The sequence below is a fragment of the Priapulus caudatus genome, unplaced genomic scaffold, assembly GCF_000485595.1.
Source record: "Priapulus caudatus unplaced genomic scaffold, Priapulus_caudatus-5.0.1 Scaffold24, whole genome shotgun sequence".
Classification (NCBI taxonomy): domain Eukaryota; kingdom Metazoa; phylum Priapulida; class Priapulimorpha; order Priapulimorphida; family Priapulidae; genus Priapulus; species Priapulus caudatus.
The window spans coordinates 806,701-824,497 of NW_014577085.1; the positions used below are offsets into that span (position 1 = coordinate 806,701).

Consider the following 17,797-nt stretch of genomic DNA (forward strand, 5'->3'; position numbering starts at 1 on the left):
AAATATATTCTGGTTCATTGTCTTATTACGCAGTTATGAAAACTACCGTATACAATACAATACAGTAGTTGACCCGTCAATTACACAATAGGATACATTAATTTATACACGTGAATCTTTGTGTTTAATTGTGCAATAACTGCCGACATGCAGCCTTGTTTATTTCTAACATGATTAATTGTGCTTTCAATGCTGCATTGTGCTGACCCCCTGAATCACGTTATATACCCTGTTGCACGCACGCACGCACGCACGCACGCACGCACGCACGCACACACACACACACACAACAATTCGCACAGCTTGCTCCAACACAAGAGAATGAATGTAACTCCAACCAAAAAAACACATTATTCTTCAGCAACGATGTACGCAGGAATAAGCGATACTCGTCGACTGTACATTGAATGCAGCTACAGACACAGTCAGACGGCGAATTACATTTATATGTACACACACACACACCGTGAATTCTGCAGCCGAGACTGACTGCAGTTGTCATTGCTGCTGGTGACGTCTTACATGCCCAGCAGTGCTCTCAGCAGGAATGTTTTTGTTACCTTCAAAGAAAATCTATACCCGCAAAAGCAATGTGGCTTCTCTGTGATCGGCGCAGCAACGACGCCTCCGACCCGAACTACGCGGGGTCGCCGCTGCGATCCCGTCACGACCTGAGCCTCGCGGGGGTCGCAGCGTTGCGACCTGAGCCTCGCGGGATCACCGTCACGACCCTGTCGCGACCTGAGCCTCGCGGGATCACCGTCACGACCCCGTCGCGACCTGAGCCTCGCGGGCTTGCGCCGTCGCTCGCCGCTACTCCCCGATGAGCATGGGCATCGCGGGACTCTGCGACAGACTGCACACGCTGACGACTCGCAGCACCGAGACCGCGTCGTCGTCGTCGTCTTCGCCGTCGCCCCCGACGATAGCAAAGTCGGATGCGGCAAAGTCAGATGCGGCAACGGCAAAGTCGGATGCAGCATCTTCGCCTGCGGCGACGGCAAAGTCGGATGCGGCAGTGTCGCCCACGGCAACGTCGCCCGCAGCGACGGCAAAGTCGGATGCGGCAACGTTGGGGGCGACGGCGAAGTCGGATGCGGCAGCGTCGCCCGCGGCGACGGTGAAGTCGGATGCGGCAGTGTCGCCCACGGCAACGGCAAAGTCGGATGCGGCAACGTCGCCCGCAGCGACGGCAAAGTCGGATGCGGCAACGTTGGGGGCGACGGCGAAGTCGGATGCGGCAGCGTCGCCCGCGGCGACGGTGAAGTCGGATGCGGCAACGGTGAAGTCGGATGCGGCAACGGCGAAGTCGGATGCGGCAACGGCGAAGTCGGATGCGGTAGCGTCGCCCGCGGCGACGACGAAGTCGGATGCGGCAACGTCACCCAAGGCGGCCGCGAAGTCGGATGTGGCAACTTCGCCCGCGGCAACGGCGAAGTCGGATGAGGCAGCAGCAAAGTCGGATTCGGCAACGTCGACCGTGGCGACGGCAAAGTCGGATGCTGCAACGTCGCCCGCGGCGATGGCAAAGTCGGATGCGGCAGCGTCGCCCGCGGCGACAGCAAAGTCGGATGCGGCAACGTCGGATGCGGCAACGTCGTCTGCGGCGACAGTAAAGCCATCGTCATCGCCGCCGGCAGCCACGGACAGCAGCTTGAACGCCGCCTTGGCCGGCTCCAGCGAGGGACTCGCCGTCGCACCGGCGCCGCCCTGGTGGTCGATTCCCGCTGCGGCGTGCCGACTCGTCGGCGATACGCTTTGCGACGCCATCTTGCCATCCTTCGGATCCTTGCTGATCTTCCAGTAGACGCAGCCCCGTGAGAGATCTATCGTCGTGATCTTCGCCTGAGTGTACTTACCCGTTTTGACTGGAGAAACGCACAGAGCAAATTCATGGGATGCTGCTTGAAGAGACCGCATGACTGAATAAACCCATGTCGATTGTGACTACTGGGCAAAATTGGAATAATGATACAAAATATGTAGGAATTTGAACAATTGTAAATATTAGTGGTGGCGGTGGCTGAAGCAGTTGTAGTAGCAGTAATGATAACAATATTAATATTAATAAATATAGATTATACAAGAATTGCTTTAGGAACCTGGAGAATCTATACATGTAGAATATCTGTATAATACATATACAGTAGCGTAGTTTGTCAGTGCTTGCGTAAATATTTTTTATGTTTACATTTTTGTAAGGTGTTGACTTTAATTTCCTTTAAAACTTCTCGTTTTTGATAAATGAAGCATGCTGTATTTGCTAATGAATAAACTATCAAAATTTACATCATGTCCAACCCTTCTTTATTCCTCCTTAAATTTGAATTATGAAAGAACTGCCCGAGAATCCAGACCAACCCAATCCTCAATCAGTCCGAATTTTCAGATTTCCACTGTATTATGGTCAACCTGTTAGTCACTAGTTAACACAATATCCAAGTCATACAACTAAATGACCTACCACATCAAAAACATTTTAATAAGATATCAACAGTCACATTTTTCTTCTGAATTACATACTGTAATGAACATACCTTTCCAGAGACGTTCTAGTAACCTTTTTAGCTGGTTCTGGCAGTTTTGTAGATTGTTCTTCTTTCTAACAAGGCATTGATCTTCAAATTCCAGTCTTTTAATGTAGGTAACAGCCTAAAAAAACAAATAACATCTCTAATAATTTCCCCCTTGCCTAATGTAAGTATTTTATGACTTTTCAATAAATGTGATGTAATGATTAAGGTACACGCTGGCATGGTACCAATACTAAACAACCATGAATAATTACATAGTTAATCAAGGGTGTCATGATCCTTCAGCAGTTTATAAAAACCCAATTGTTTTTACTAACCACTGATCCTTAATTATTAAATTACTTTTAACGTGATTAGACATGAAATACTGGTTAGTTTTGGGTGGTACTACAAACCAGTAATTCACCAAATTCTTCTATGAAAATAGCCTCGTAAATATTTATGCCACATTAGCAATGTCGATAATTCTTCATCTGCCTCATTAATTATAAGCAGAGTTTCCCCTGCATTGACATGAGCGAGGCGGGCCGCCTCGCTCAAATTCTCCGCTGCCACACAGAAATTTGTTCAAAACACCGCCTCGCTGACGAAAATCTCATACAGTGTTCAGAATAACTTAATTAGAATGCACCAAATTGCACCATTCTTGCTAGGACATCAAAACGTGCAAACACACCAAATTTTGTTTTACCACCTCAGAGACCATTTTGGCCAGGGGAAACACTGATAAGAATTATAGTATAAATTTAAGATTTCACAAGAAGGTTACTATTGGGTAGTTTTATTATTCAACCTGATCTCAACATGTGATTTGCAGACGAAATTAATGAAGTTTGGAATTACATATTCCATTTTACTTGCTGTGCAAGCCTGTGTCATTTAACAATATGCCCCTACTCTACAGAATTTTGCAATTGAGAATTTACATTCAGTCAACCAATTTATCACATCATCAAAATCATTTAACAGAGGTTTTCTCACATATTTCTAGGCAGAAGTGGTTAATTCTGACCATTAAATAGACATAAGGGATGCAAATTCTCCTATATGGGAATTTTCAAAAGAAAAGACATTTCTTAAAGGGACATATTTGATTGATATCACCAATATATATTGAGCAACCAATCAGTTAGGCCATCTAAGTTTTATTTTTGCAGACTGGAAAAGTAGCTGCCACATTCACTTGACTGCGGAGAATTGCCTGTGTTACTATTAGTTACTCACTGTGTTACTGTGTTGTAGACATGTGTACACTACTGGTCTTTAGATAGGCAGCATAATACATGAAATGTGGGTGTGGCTGGTGGGAGGGTACATATCCTTACAGGCTGTGCTCTTAGCTATCTCCTCAGACATAAAACCTACACATTTTTCCAAGACCACCATACACTTACACCTCCTTACATTTAATTTTTAAATTCTGTATTTATTATTAAGCTATTTAAAAATGTTTCCTTTGTGGTACCCTTTCCCGGACTCCAGGAATACCATGTCTCTTCAATAACCCCATCCATTTTGTAACCCAGGCGATGACTGTAACAGGTTGAAAGCTTGCGAAAAACAATTTTATGACATGACGATGCGCCGTGATAACATACAATTAGGTTGGCCGATGTCAAATATATATTCTTCTGTTTAAACACGGTTATTCAATAGTTAAGCATTGTTTATGTTGAATGACCACCTACCCCTCTCAGAGTTTCTCTCTTTGATACTTTTGTTGCACTGGTATGCTCCGGTAACTTTTCTTGTAGACATAGAAAGCATTTTCCCAATTCCAAACGTCGGACCTGTTCCCTGAAAAAACAAACACAGTCGGACCTGCCCCCAACCCACTTTTCGACGAGCTCCCTTGAAAAGTGAAGTATTAGGACTACATCGCACTGCAACGGCACATACAATGGCGCCATGGCATGCACACTCGAGATTGTGGATTATAGCGAGAAACTCGTGGGTGCGGTCCCCACGAGATTAGTAAAACGTAAAATTTTGCAAAAGTATCACATACGCTATATATGACGTTACGCGTATATAACTTTTATAGTACAAGTTCTTCATTATGATCTGTTTGTAAACCAAAGCATCAAAATGAGTGCATGTTAAAGGTTTAAAGATTGCTATAGGTCATGTGCTCGAGTCTGAATGCTCATTGTTTACCTCGCCCTATGGCAGGTCCGACTGTATATAATACGATATAGTGAACAGAAACAAAACAACAATGTGATCTTTGAGCTGTCTGCTTCATACAGAATATATATATATTCATAAATGCGACACCCACGTAAAATAAGTCAATGAAGAATACCCTAACCACATATCAAAATTACCATTTTAAATATCTTCAAAAAATGTCACTAATATGGACGATGACACAGTTATCGCTTTAGCAAAATGGTTTTACCACAACTTTTTAGCGCCATCTCTCCTCGTTGGCTCTATAAACTCATCCCCAAATGCCCCCTACCCTAACCCTATATCCACCCTGTAGCCCCCACGGCAGTGGTACTGCCCACAGTAGGAACATGGTTCATACAGGAGGACTGACACAATTTTCAAGGACATTTTATCAGACATTTTATCGGAATTCATACACAGAACAAAACATACCTGGATTAATTTAATAACCCCATTCTTAATCACTGCATGTCACCTCTAAAACTTACCTGGATCACATTAATAAACCCTTCTAAACACTGTCACTTCTACAACATACCTTAATTTACTGACTGATTTTACTGACTTACTGTAATTTGTGATCATCATTTAACTGTCTATCATGTCTATAGCTTTTTAAGCTCATTTAACGCAATTTTTATCGAGGTTTGCACATTATTGATGGTACAAAATTTCATTTCATTACAGGCAAGGATTCTTTCTAAAAATTCAAGGACTTTTCAAGCACAAAATCAACATTTACTAAATTCAAGTACTTTTCAAGGACTCCCCTCAAATTCAAGGATTTTTCAAGGACTGTGCGAACCATGAGGAACCTACTGCCTTGGATCATTATTAGCTTGAATTTGACTGGATACACTATCCACCACACGTGGGTAACCACATAATTGCACACGTACGGCAGTGCATACGCTTCACCCCCCCCTCCCCGCCGCCACCGCAGCAAGCTCGGCCAAGCTTTCACCGCGTTCGCTTGGGGAAACTCGCCCTGCCACTCACCCGAATGGGCCGCGCGGCGGCGTCGTGTTCCTCGGCCCGGTTCCGAAGTTCCACCACTCGTAGTCGTGCGACGATGGCCTCCCGCCCGCGTGATCCGTCACTCCTGTCACCACCCGCATGCCATCCACGTCGATTGCAAAGCCGCCACTGCCGCCACCGCCGCACGCGTCGATTGTCTCCACGTCGATCAATGAGAAGCGATCGTCGCACGCGCCGTTCGTCTCAACGTTGACCAAGACGTCGCCGCCATCCGTCACGCTCGGCGAATCCGATGCCCGACTTCGCGATGTGCCGATCGAACTTGTCTGTGACACGACGACGCTTGACGCCTGCGAAGCCCCGTCGTCATCGTCGTCGGTGGCAACGGGCGTACCGGCGGCGGCGTCGAACGTTCCCACGGCAGCGTCGGCGTGTGTTCCCACGGCAGCATCGGCGTGTGTTCCCACGGCAGCATCTGACGTTTCCACGGCAACGTTGGACGGTCCGTCGGCGACAACGGGCGGCGGAGGGACCCTCGCGACGTCGACCGTGAATTCGTCGATAAGCGCGAGAAAGTTGAGCAGCGACGCGGGTACGCCGCGCGGCGCAGCCTCCGTTTCCATGGCAACGACGCGGTCGAGCAGCGACTGCAGGACGAGGCTCACGTCTCCGTGCGGCTGTCCGGCATTGCCCGCCTCTGCCTCCTCCGCCTCCGCCGCTGCTTCGCCGTCGACGCTCGAATCGCCGACAACTTCCACGCAAACGACGGTTTTTGCTTCGACCGTCGAGTTGCCGTCGCCTTCGCGGACGCCAGAGTTTGCTTGTTTCTCCTCGTTTGCTTCAGCATTCGTAGATATCAGCTGCTCGGCGATAGTTTCTAACGTAGATTCTATGTCGCACGAGTCGTCCAAGTCGTCGATGTTGTCGCAGAATTCTCTCACGGCAGCCAGACACTTCGAGAAGGCGCTGTCGTTGGCAACGTCGCTAGCGTTGCTGTTATTTTCCGAGAACGAACTGCAGTTATTCTCAACCTCGTTTATTTGAACATCTTCGGTGGCAACTGCCGGCACTTGCTTCTTAGTCTCCGCGACGCAAACGTCCGAAGACGATGCGGGGTCGTCAGCGGTTTTTCGTCCACAACTTGACGCCAGCGTCAACTCGCCGATTTCTCGTTCGCCGGATCGGATTTCTTTCGTTGTGTCTCGAGTCGCTTTCGAGGAGTCTACGTAGCTCTCGCCGGCTGCGTCCAGCACCTCGGCGATGTGCAAGAGGGTGGGTCGCTCGCCCACGGAGGAAATTCTCCACGCTTCCGAAGGTTTCCTAACGCTGCTGGCCGCGATGTCTCTCGTGGACGCGACCATCTGGAAAGCTTTCCACTGCGATTGAGAGCTTAGCGACTTTGGACGAGCCAACGTTCTGGCCTTCTCCTGCAAACTACAATTGGGTGCTACCGTTTGGCCAGTGTGCAGCAGTGATGCAGAATTGACTCGAGGTATGCTTGGCCTACAGGACATCAACTTTGGTGGCAGACAATATCTCGTATTGTGCTTACTGCCCGGTGCAACCATCACGTCCCGCCACGGCCCGACGTACCTGAGTGGTGGGCATGGACGCATGACCATCGGTGGTGGTGCACAACGATTCGGAAAAGGCGGCCTATTTACTGCCCCAAACGGAATCAGAAACGGGGGCATGTTTGCCGAGTTTCCGGCATAGATGAAAAGCGGTGACTTTTGTCGTGGGTTACGAGACGATGCCACAGGCCCCTGGGACGAAGGTAGGGTGTGCGGTATTACTAGGGGCCACAACTGTTCCGGTTCTTCGTGATCCGTCTTTGGTGAGGTCCCCACAACCTGTTGCATTGGTGAGATAGCAGGCGACACCCTCGACATAATCCTAGAGGGGGGCACTGCCGTTCCTTTCCCAGCAGGAACCAGAGGGACGTTGCCATTTTCTGATGACTTGGTAGCGGAAGCCATTTCCGTTGTATCCTGCGCAGGCGTAGAATCGTTGCTGGCAATGAACTGCAGCTGTGGTTTCTGTCCCAGTTTTATCGGGGGTGGTAGTCTTCCTCCAGACGCTGCGCCTCCAGGACCAAACAGCATCGATGATGCAGTCAATGGCTGATCTTTCACTGGTGCTATTAAATTCTGAGAGGACATATCCATCGGAGTCAAGTCCTTTCTCGTTTCTGCACCTGGCCTGATGATCAACGGATGTGAACGTTTGGCTGTACTGCTAGCGGTCACACTCGAGTCGCATTCTCCATCTTTTGTATTCTTTGATTTGAGTGAACTAGAAGAACGAGGCCTCTTGGGCCGGCATCTCGGAGACTGGTCTGCCTTACTTTCAGCTTGAGCGCTCTGCTGAAACACTCCCCGGTGCTTAACTTGTGCAGCATCTCGCGAGAAATCCTCGTGTATCGCGTTTGAATTTAATTCAGCGAACAGTTCAATGTCGTAATCTCCAGTCCTAACAACGTCCCGAACAGCAGAAACTAGAACATTACTAGCACACGCACCGAGTCTATTGAATGGACTAGTGGCAGATGCAAGCTGCCGCTGTGAAAGCTGCACCTCGGGGACCTGTGAATGTGGTAGCTCTCGTAGCTTTTGCGAGAAGTCTGTTAATAGAAGTTTAATGTTCATCTTTGATCCATCACTCTCCGTACGCTTTAGAAGGTGTTCTTGGATACTATCCTGCAGCAGCTGTATGTAATCACGAAGGCAATCAAAATGCCTGACAATAGCATCTGCAATTGCCATTGCTTCAAGATGAAGGTCAGACTTCTCTACTTCTCTGCTACACTCATTAAACGAATGACACTCGGTAGTGTGTTTTCGAGCTGCATCAGATTTGATAGCATTGGAGAGATCATCACTGCCAGGCAATCTCTCTTCACTCTTCTTTTTGGTGGTTTCGAGACAGTGGCTTATTGTGTATTCAGAAGAGACATTATCGTCAACAATTATTAATTCATCACTAGGTTTTATTTCACTTGCGAACACTTTATTCACCAAATCGTAGCAACTGGTTCTTGAGCAACTATCGTCAGGCAGTCCACAGTCATTATCTCGAGTTGTGACGAGGCACTTTTCAGGTGTCTGAAAATCGCTTTTCAATGGCTTAACGGCAGAAGAGGCCACTGCTGGTCTAGTAGATGGCTTTCCAGCAAAACAGCTTGCCAGCGGTCTAGATGCCTTACCAGCAGAAGAACTTGTCGCTGGTCTAGACGGCTTACTCGCAGAGTATATCATTACTGGTCTAGCTTGCGTACTAGCAGATTGACTCACTACTACAGGTTTAGCTGCAATGGAGACCCTGTTCACAGAAGCACTGCATAGTGCCGATTCAGTCGGGTTTTCAGCACTAGGTTTAGGTGGTCGAGTCTTGGACCTTGCCAGGTGTTGCAATGGCTCATTGTAATTGATCTCTGCCGATATTTTTTCGAGGAATCGCTCGTTGATAACCCGTTTACCGATGTAAGCCATCACGTTGTTTTTCAAACGATCTGGCAATCGAATTTTTCTCCGGCCCACGCGGGGGAGTTGCGGATCAGGGTCGGCTCCAGCAGAATCGTCCAGCAAACGTCTTTTCTCGACGTCCTCGAATATATCTCCTCTCGCGCAAACACACTCGAACATGCACTCTACTTTCCCGCAGTGGGAGCGCGTCCTCCTCCTTCCAGCCTGAATCAAACTGTCGCAGATGCATCCAAACTCGCAGTGAGGGTTCATGTACCCGGTTCCACACTGCGATATGCCGACCGGTTCGGACGTGTGATCGGGATCGTGGTACACGTCAAGTTCTGGCTGCGGATTAGAGTCCTCGTCGTACTGGTATCCCGGCACTTGTAGTGTGCGCAGAGCGGACACTGCATCTTTCATTGACACCGTTGGAAATTTCAACTGCAACTTTGGTTTCAGTAACTTTCGCGTAGAAAATGTTGGTGTTGGATTGTCACGACATGGCCGATTTTGCTTTGCGTTCGTCTTTTTACCCTGTTCTTCACTCAACAATTCCTCCTTTCTAATAATGTCCATAAGCTCTTTCTTAGTTTTCGGTTTCCTTTCTTTCTTTTTACATTCAACAGGAGGTTTTCCTGCATCAACGCTCGTGTCTCCTACCCACAAAGGTCCCTCACCAGGTCTTTGCGCTGTGGCACTTCCTATGCTGTATGACTGCCTCAACTTCTGTAGAAAAGCTACACCTCTTCTAGTAGCTGGCACAGGAGGAAGAGCACTCTTACTTTCCTGTGCTGTTTCTTGTGCACTCTGCACACTCTCTGTCTTTTTAACTTCTTCAGGCGAATTTTCATCATTCTCACATTCAAGTTTCCTGAAGAGACTGTCTAATGTATCCGACATCTTCGTTTTACTGCGGGTACCGTGTATTCTTGACGTACCTGGGGTGCTCTTTTGTGTCTCTTTCTGCAAATAGGCTTCCAATAGAGGACTTTCAAATACAGAACCAAACGTATGGGAACCATCTATGTTGGGTTTCTGTTGATCGGAAACGGCATTGCCTTGATCAATCTTTGGTGATTTTAACGTCAGTCCTTCGTTAGTGCTCTGTGTTTCACCCAGCTTGTCAAGCAGTCTTTTGCTACACTCTTCCATCCTCACTTCCTCCTGGGATGGTTCTTCCGTGCTACGGTCGATAATATCATCGTCGCTTTTTAATTTCTTCAGCTTAACGATGCATACGGGGCTCAGTGGACCTGCAGGACGTGGAGGCGTCGGGGAGGGTTCATCTATAATAGCACTACTGTCAAACGTCTTGCGCTTCCAACCCTTGATTTTAGTGATATCACTCGTTTTCGTCGGCGATATGACTTTGCAACCAACGCCTCCAGTTGCGACCGCGCCTGCATTGTCCTTTCCGTACAGCAGCCTCCGATATTTTCTCGTCTGGTCCTCTATGCGCCGCACCCGTCGTGCGCTCGCAAGCATGAGGCACTTGTGCTTCGGTCGCCTGTGAGCTCGCTTGCGCGGCGAGCGCTTCCCAAGGTAGACCTTCATCAAATCCTCGGATTTGAACGAGAGGAAAGTCAGGCCGTCGATGACGTCGATGTCGGGTCTAGTGACGACGTCCGGCCTCACCTGTGACCCGCACTCAGATGACCTGATCGCAGACGCTTCCACCTGTTTCTCGATTGCACGCAGCTCGTCCAACAGCCGCACAATGTCGCCGTCCGCTCCCGCCGTTCTTTGCGTCATCGCCGTTACGTTCTGCAGCTCGTTCGAACCAAGATACAACGAAGTTCTCATTTCTAAATACGATCGCAGAGGGCTACTAACGAGGTTAGGATATTTACAAGGTATTCTACCCACCGCCATCGCATCAAGACCCGAACTACCCGAGCCGTACCCGGTTTTCACGCCGGAAAACCTATTGCGTAGTACAAGTTCAGTGAGCTTTCTAACTTTCGCGGTACTGCGTCTTTTGGGTTTGCTTTTGGTCTCGATTGGAAATGGACCATCGAGGCAAGGGGTCTCATTGTCGTTGTTGGCTACGTTTGCATCATGCCGACCAGACTCGATCTGTCCTGCACTGTCGGATTCACCGCATATGTCCAAGCACATCTTTTCGATTAACTTCAAGTCATTCACCGTCTCATCTGTCTTGTTCTCCTCAGTAGCATTACCCGTTGGCAGAATGCCAATCAACGTATCAGCCTTAGTGTCGTCCTCAGAGCAAACCGCTTTAGAGAAGGGTTTTGGAAGAAGAGGAACAGGAGATAGGGATGGGGGTTCTCCATCTTCTACATCTCGCTGACCTAGATCCTTAGGTGAGGTTAATGACACTGCTTGGGTTACAGGAGTAGCAGTTTCTGTTGAGACTGCAGGTGGTTGAACACCAAGTTTGTCAAATACTTCCTGTTCGATCTCAGTGCAACTACCTTTACCCACGACACGTGACTGGAGATAGTTTGTGATGTCCCATGGAATACCGCCTTCATATCTTCGTATTTGAGCACTGGATGGACTACATACAGCTGATGGTTCTTCAACTCTCGTGCCAGCACTCAAACAAATCGCACAGTCATCAATGCATGAACCGTGTTCACTTACAGAACTACCATTAACAGAGCAATTTACGTGTGCACCAACTTTTGTGTCCTTGCACGATGACATGTCTGTAATAATCTCAAATATGTTTCTATGATTTAACATATCAGGGAGGCATTCTTCCTTCTTGCTTGCCTTCTCATCATTCTCTAATCCAGGATGCATTTTAGTACGAATGCCCCTGCGATCTAATCTAACCACAGCATCAGCATGGAGCTTGATATCATGCAGCTCATTGCCAGCTGTGTAAGTAGTTTTCATAACCGTCTCTAGTAGTCTATTACTCGATCTCCTCTGCATGGCTCGTGTCTGTGTGACTTTCATTGCTGCCTGAAACAATGAACATTTTATTAAGATATATGCATTATATTTCTCACGTATACACGCTGGCTTTCCATAACCATTTAATACTTTACAGTAAATTGAATTTAACCAGTGAATGCACAGTAAAGTGCCATTTTAACCAGTTAGCCACCTCTCTGTAATCAGGGCTCAATTTTAACAGTCGTCCGTGACGACTGGATTTTCTCTCGGGCAACTACAAATTGCTTCCGTGGTTGTCCGGTGTCCAACCTCTATAAAAATTTTATATTCATAACACGCGCGTTCATTTTACATACGGCCAGGGTTGCACAATATGCTGCAAACGTACATGTCTAGACGCATTGTCTGGCTTGCTTGATACAAAGTATAACATCACGTGTTTAACAACACAATGTTTCGTGTTAATTTTCAATTTTTACTCATCTTTGACTTGACACAGTGTTAGTAATGTTAATAATAGGCGCGTTCACACACAAGAAAAACCGCGCTGCTCAGCCCGCTAATAGCGGAGATAATAGTGAGCTAATTGTGTCGTTGTTCACACAGGCGAATATCTCGCTAATCGCCGCGGTGCAAATAAGCGCAGTCAGAAGTGGTCTTTGGAGCACGCTATTTGGAGCGCGATTTAGTGAGCTAATTGCGTTCACACTTGTAAAAAGCTCAGTTTTTCGAGCGGGCTGCAAAAACCGGGTTTTGCAGCCCGCTAATTCGCGCCAGTGTGAACGCACCTAGTGTTAGTAGTGTTAGTTGACTTAATGTAAATGTTATAAAATAAATTTCATGCAACTTTTAATTACTATTATTATACGTCATTGATCCCAGCATCATTTACCACATTACCAATATTTTATTCTCTTCATATAATAAGTGAAACAATGCGAATGGCCATGTCTACTGTCACTGCAATACGTACAAAATGTACATGATTAGGCCTTTTGCTTTACAGCACTGAGCATCACGTGAGCAGAGCGCATGCAGCACATGTTTAAATTAATATCCGGACAACCAAAACTCTTGAAGGACAACCATATGCTACTCTCTTGGTTGTCCTCCGGACAACCCAAAACCTTAAAATTGAGCACTTTACTTACTGTATAACAAATCGTCTATACCCACACGTACTTGCTACCAGATACCCAATTTAATTGTTATAATTAATTATACATCAACGCTACGAAATTTGAACGGCGCCATTAAAACACCCGCGACCGTGCTGCCACCCGGAAAAAGTTGCGCATTTGCCAATTTAGTTTGCACGTTACAGACCGGGGGCTAATCACAAAGGTGCAATTATATTTATACCTAAATGCTATTTAACCGAACGATGTTCATTTTAGAACAAATTTATCCATAATATAACTGAAACTATATGTCGTTTATAAGATATTACAATCCTTTTGCTTTTAAATTAATAAATAAGAAACACCCTCAGTCTGTAGCCCTTGGCTGAGTCGTTTTGCGCAACTTATCAGATCGTGCGCTTTGAGTGGCGCCACCGTCGTTGTAATCAAACTGTAGTCCTTAGTTTTAAAACATTTTTTAATAATATTTCTAATGGTGATTGAACCATGAAACCTTTTATGTAGCGTAATTTTAACCTAAATTAACTGAAAATAACCCTAGAACCTAGAGTAAACGATCCCTTTAAGGTTATGATATACTATTGAAAAAACAATAAACCAATGTCTCATTCATTTTGACAGCCAATTTACCCCTATGTTCATATTAGAAATTACCTATTATGCAATTACATCAGCCTAGTGCTACTATGTAATTGTAACAGAGGTATTCGGGAGCGGCGTGAGTCTACTGGCGAACTAAGGCTAGGCGTAGGTGCAGGAAATGGAATAACGCAAACCAACAGAGAAAGACAACAACTACGGTCGTAACGTACCACACAGGCGTTTATTCTCAGACATGATCGAACGTCGAACAAGATACAATCGGTACAATCGAAAGTTAGAGACGAGGGAGAGGAACAAGAGTTAGTCGGGAGGACAGTCAGGTTCTCTCGAGCTCGGCTTGAGCCTCGGCTTTTAAGCCTGTTAGTAATTGGGATTATAAACGCGCAACTTAGTGACAAGTTTCTCACGGTGCAACTTCAAGCAGGTGTTTCTCCACCATCGCTTCTTCTCCCTTGTCGCACCTAGGTGTCGAGATCCAGAGAGACATGATACAAGATTGCGTGGCACAGCTTTGCTGTTGATCCTGAGCGCTGCGCGCAGATGAGACGCGCAGTTCCGCGGGATATGCGCACACGACCGCGAGGATGTCCAAGTATGAAGCGCTGTCCGCAGTGGAGACGTGGGTGACTAACTGACACCACTAAATTGGTGAAATGTTCCATGCACCTTAAGAAATTCTGAGAAATTCCGAGGTTATCATCACCCAGGTTTTCAGACGGACAAGTCTTAAAAGTGAGGAAATCACGAGCGGTAAATAAAAATTCCCAAGTTACGCCGCCGTCTTCTTTTGCTGACTCATAGTCGTAGTTCACAGGGCTGCCAACATTAGGTGATCGGTGAAAGTGAGATGCGAGGGAGCGAAGCGACCGAGCGGGGGGTGGGCGGTAGGGAGCTTTTGCATTTTATAACTTCAATTTGTGCAATTTGGTGCATACTAAAGCGACTGTTTTCAGATATTGTAAATTTTTTTTGGCTGTGCATGAGATATTTCAGCGTTTTATTCATGAAGAGATATTCATGCGTGAGATATCTCAGCATTTTTTTGCTGTGCGTGAGATATTGTAAGATCAGCGTGAGAGCGTGAGATTTGGTCAAAATGCGTGAGTCTCACGGTCAATGCGTGAGAGTTGGCAGCCCTGAGTTCATTGGATGAGGCTGTGGACGGTTACGCAATTTTGACAGTGACGTCATTCCAACCTCTGTCGTGCAGTGTGCTGTTTTGCTGAAATGTTCAATGAATGACGCACTCGTTCACTTCTGACAGTGAGTGAAAATGCGGAAAATTTCAAAAAATTCATCAACGAAGGCGGGGCTTATTCTGATTGCGAAAATGCAACAGAAGGATGTAGCGCAGTGCGCTAAACAGCGTGTTATTTTCGTATTTGTGCCAAACTACGTATCGTAGGAAACCGTTCTAGCCTAGCAGAATGCCCTAGTTCCTGAGATCGGCGATTTGGTACCCCAATGGGTCTCCATCTTTAAAAATATCAGTCTGGTGCGGCGTAGGCTGTGATTGAAAGACACAAAGTGTCAATCCTTGGCGCGCCTCGGCATCATGGCCGCATCACGTCGAGGTTCGTCGCCACTCCGGGCAGGCTCAGATGTAGCCGCTGTTTATCTGTCATAAACTCTCTTCGCTACATAATCATGCTTGTAAGCAACTAGTTCCATACAGCTATGTGTTTTCTCTGTGTATTACATATTGCTAAGCTAGGAGCTCAGAAGGACATTTCGAAACCGCAAAACCAACAGCATCGCACTATTACAGTAATTTTTTTCATTTACAAAACTCAATTTGTTGGTACAAATGTGAGTGCATCTTGTAAATTGGTCCAAGGTTTCAATAGTCCCAGGAACATTGGATATTGATGGCCGATTTTTGTATATAGAAGCATTTGAAACTAGTAGCTTTCATTAGTTTTAGCATTGCACATTTTTCTATTCATATTTTTGTTTGTTTTAGGGCATACAAAAGGGCGTAACAATGATTACAGGCAAAGGTCAGTCATAAAAGAAATCAATATTTTAAAGAAATGCTTTGCCACCCGAATTTCTATATTGGTTGCCTGTCTTGAATTATTAAGGCCGACAAAAAAATTACCCTTGGTTAGGGTCACCCGCCTGACTGAAATAATTATTGTTTTGTTGTAATCAGCCAATAAAATGTGCGAGTAGCGGCGTTTTGGCGAGTCGGTCGGTAAAACAAGCAATATTTTATCTTAGGCCTTGGCTAGCTGAAACAGGGCTAAGCTTGAAAAGGTAAAGCTTGAAAAGTGAGGAGAGTTGTGATCTAAGTGAGTATGTTGCCAAGCGAAGGAATAACAATATTTATAGTAGTATAATGTAATAACACTGAGCCATTATTAGCTATTAGGTTAACAGCAGAACTAAATGTATTTTCACATTTTATTTTGTAAAAATCAACATCAAAATGTTATTCATGCTCACATAATTTACACTGATCAATGCAATGTCCTACTCAACTACAATGATTGACAGGCTGACAGCTAGCCGCTAGCTATAGTGCTGCTATTATAGAAGTATTTAAAAAATTAAAATGTCACTTAGTAACAAAGTGTCACAAAGTTAACAATTTAAAGTTAAAGCTGCCAGGGGCGACCCCTGTGTGACAAATCTTCTAAAGTCATTTGTTAGGCATCCGTGTTATTTCCAGGAATCAGACAGATTTGCCATTATGCAAGTATGCAGCCAGTGTGATGATTTGGAATGTTGTAAGCGCACACTTGCACCAATTTGGAAGATGGGCATAATATAATAACAGCAGCGGCAGCTCAAACAAGCTGCCGCAACCACATCCCAGAAGGCGCATGTTAAAAAAATACAACAACAAATGTAAGCAACTCTATAACTATCAGTACGAGTCAAAGATTGAAATTTAACAAGTGCCGCGGAGCGACAGCGCTCATCTAACGTCTACTGCGGTGACTCTGTGGTGGAGTGGTGGGATTCTAGTAAACCCTGTTAGTCCCAAATGTGTTCACATACACGCCGAAACAGTGGAATGCATAGGGAGTCAGGGATGGTATCAGGAACCTTCTCAAAGGAATGTTCGTTGGGATCGTTATGTGTTAGAAATGTGCCTACGAGATGGCGCGTACTTGAAGTGCTTCAAGATTAAAGATGGAAGCTACCATCGTACGTAGTGAGCAAACAACTATTTGCAAGACAGAATAGTGTAAGCACTCATCCATTTACTGCGCAAGCCTACAGGCTGCAATAGAGAGCTGCCACCTGTAACCAATTAATGCAGGCAAAAACTACACAGTACCACCACCACATGCCACTGGCAGTGGCCACTGCAGTGGCATACGTTACATCAGGAGAGATAAGAGGGAAGGAGTGTGACATCAATAAACAAGGGAAATTCGTGTCATTTACTAGCCTATAATAGCCTACGATTTACTACGCATAATCATCCAACTTGAGCTCAAATCGGACACATTACATTCGCATAGCATCGTGCGAAATCGTTTCCTCGTATACAGCCCCAATCCGAGATACGACTAAAACGACGACACGATTCTCCATTCTTGGCACTCAATCCAAATCCATTGCGGCGCCTCTAATTCAAACAAAAGCAGCTACCTAACCAACAGCTTGCTAACAACACAGCTCACAACACAACACAGCTCTACTAGCAACATCTCGGCAGTGAAATCTTTCTAAGCAGACAGTAAACAAATCCATGTTTTAAAGCCCTCCTCTTGAGGGTCAAAAGGTTATCCGACACTTACTCTTCACATGTTAGCAGAAGGTACATTTCATGGTCCTTTCAATAAAGCCATAAAAATGCTAGGTCACCGCTGAAACAAAAAGATTTTCAATCGCTCGTCAGACCATGTCTCAGAAAATGTCTAAAATCTGCCTGTGCCCATTGACCTTTGACCTGTGACCTCCAATTTCGACACAGTGATGGCTTTTCCTACAGATGCTATATACACCGACTATCACGAGCCTAGGTCGAGCCGTTTAGATTTGTGCCACAATTCTGCCATTTCCTCCCTATAAC

The 17,797-nt window shown here is 46.0% G+C and overlaps 1 protein-coding gene across 1 annotated transcript in view; it reads right to left on the bottom strand.

The window, feature by feature from the left end:
- Positions 1 to 726: 726 nt before the first annotated feature.
- LOC106813842 overlaps positions 727 to 17,797 on the bottom strand; it is a 25,527-nt gene continuing 8,456 nt past the window's right edge. The window contains exons 2-6 of the mRNA XM_014818077.1: positions 5,709 to 12,088; positions 4,692 to 4,712; positions 4,223 to 4,331; positions 2,538 to 2,652; positions 727 to 1,868 (exon numbers count right to left, since the gene is read on the bottom strand). Coding sequence (XP_014673563.1) covers positions 814 to 1,868; positions 2,538 to 2,652; positions 4,223 to 4,331; positions 4,692 to 4,712; positions 5,709 to 12,088 — 7,680 coding nt within the window. The 3' untranslated portion in view covers positions 727 to 813. The remainder of the gene's footprint in view (positions 1,869 to 2,537; positions 2,653 to 4,222; positions 4,332 to 4,691; positions 4,713 to 5,708; positions 12,089 to 17,797) is intronic.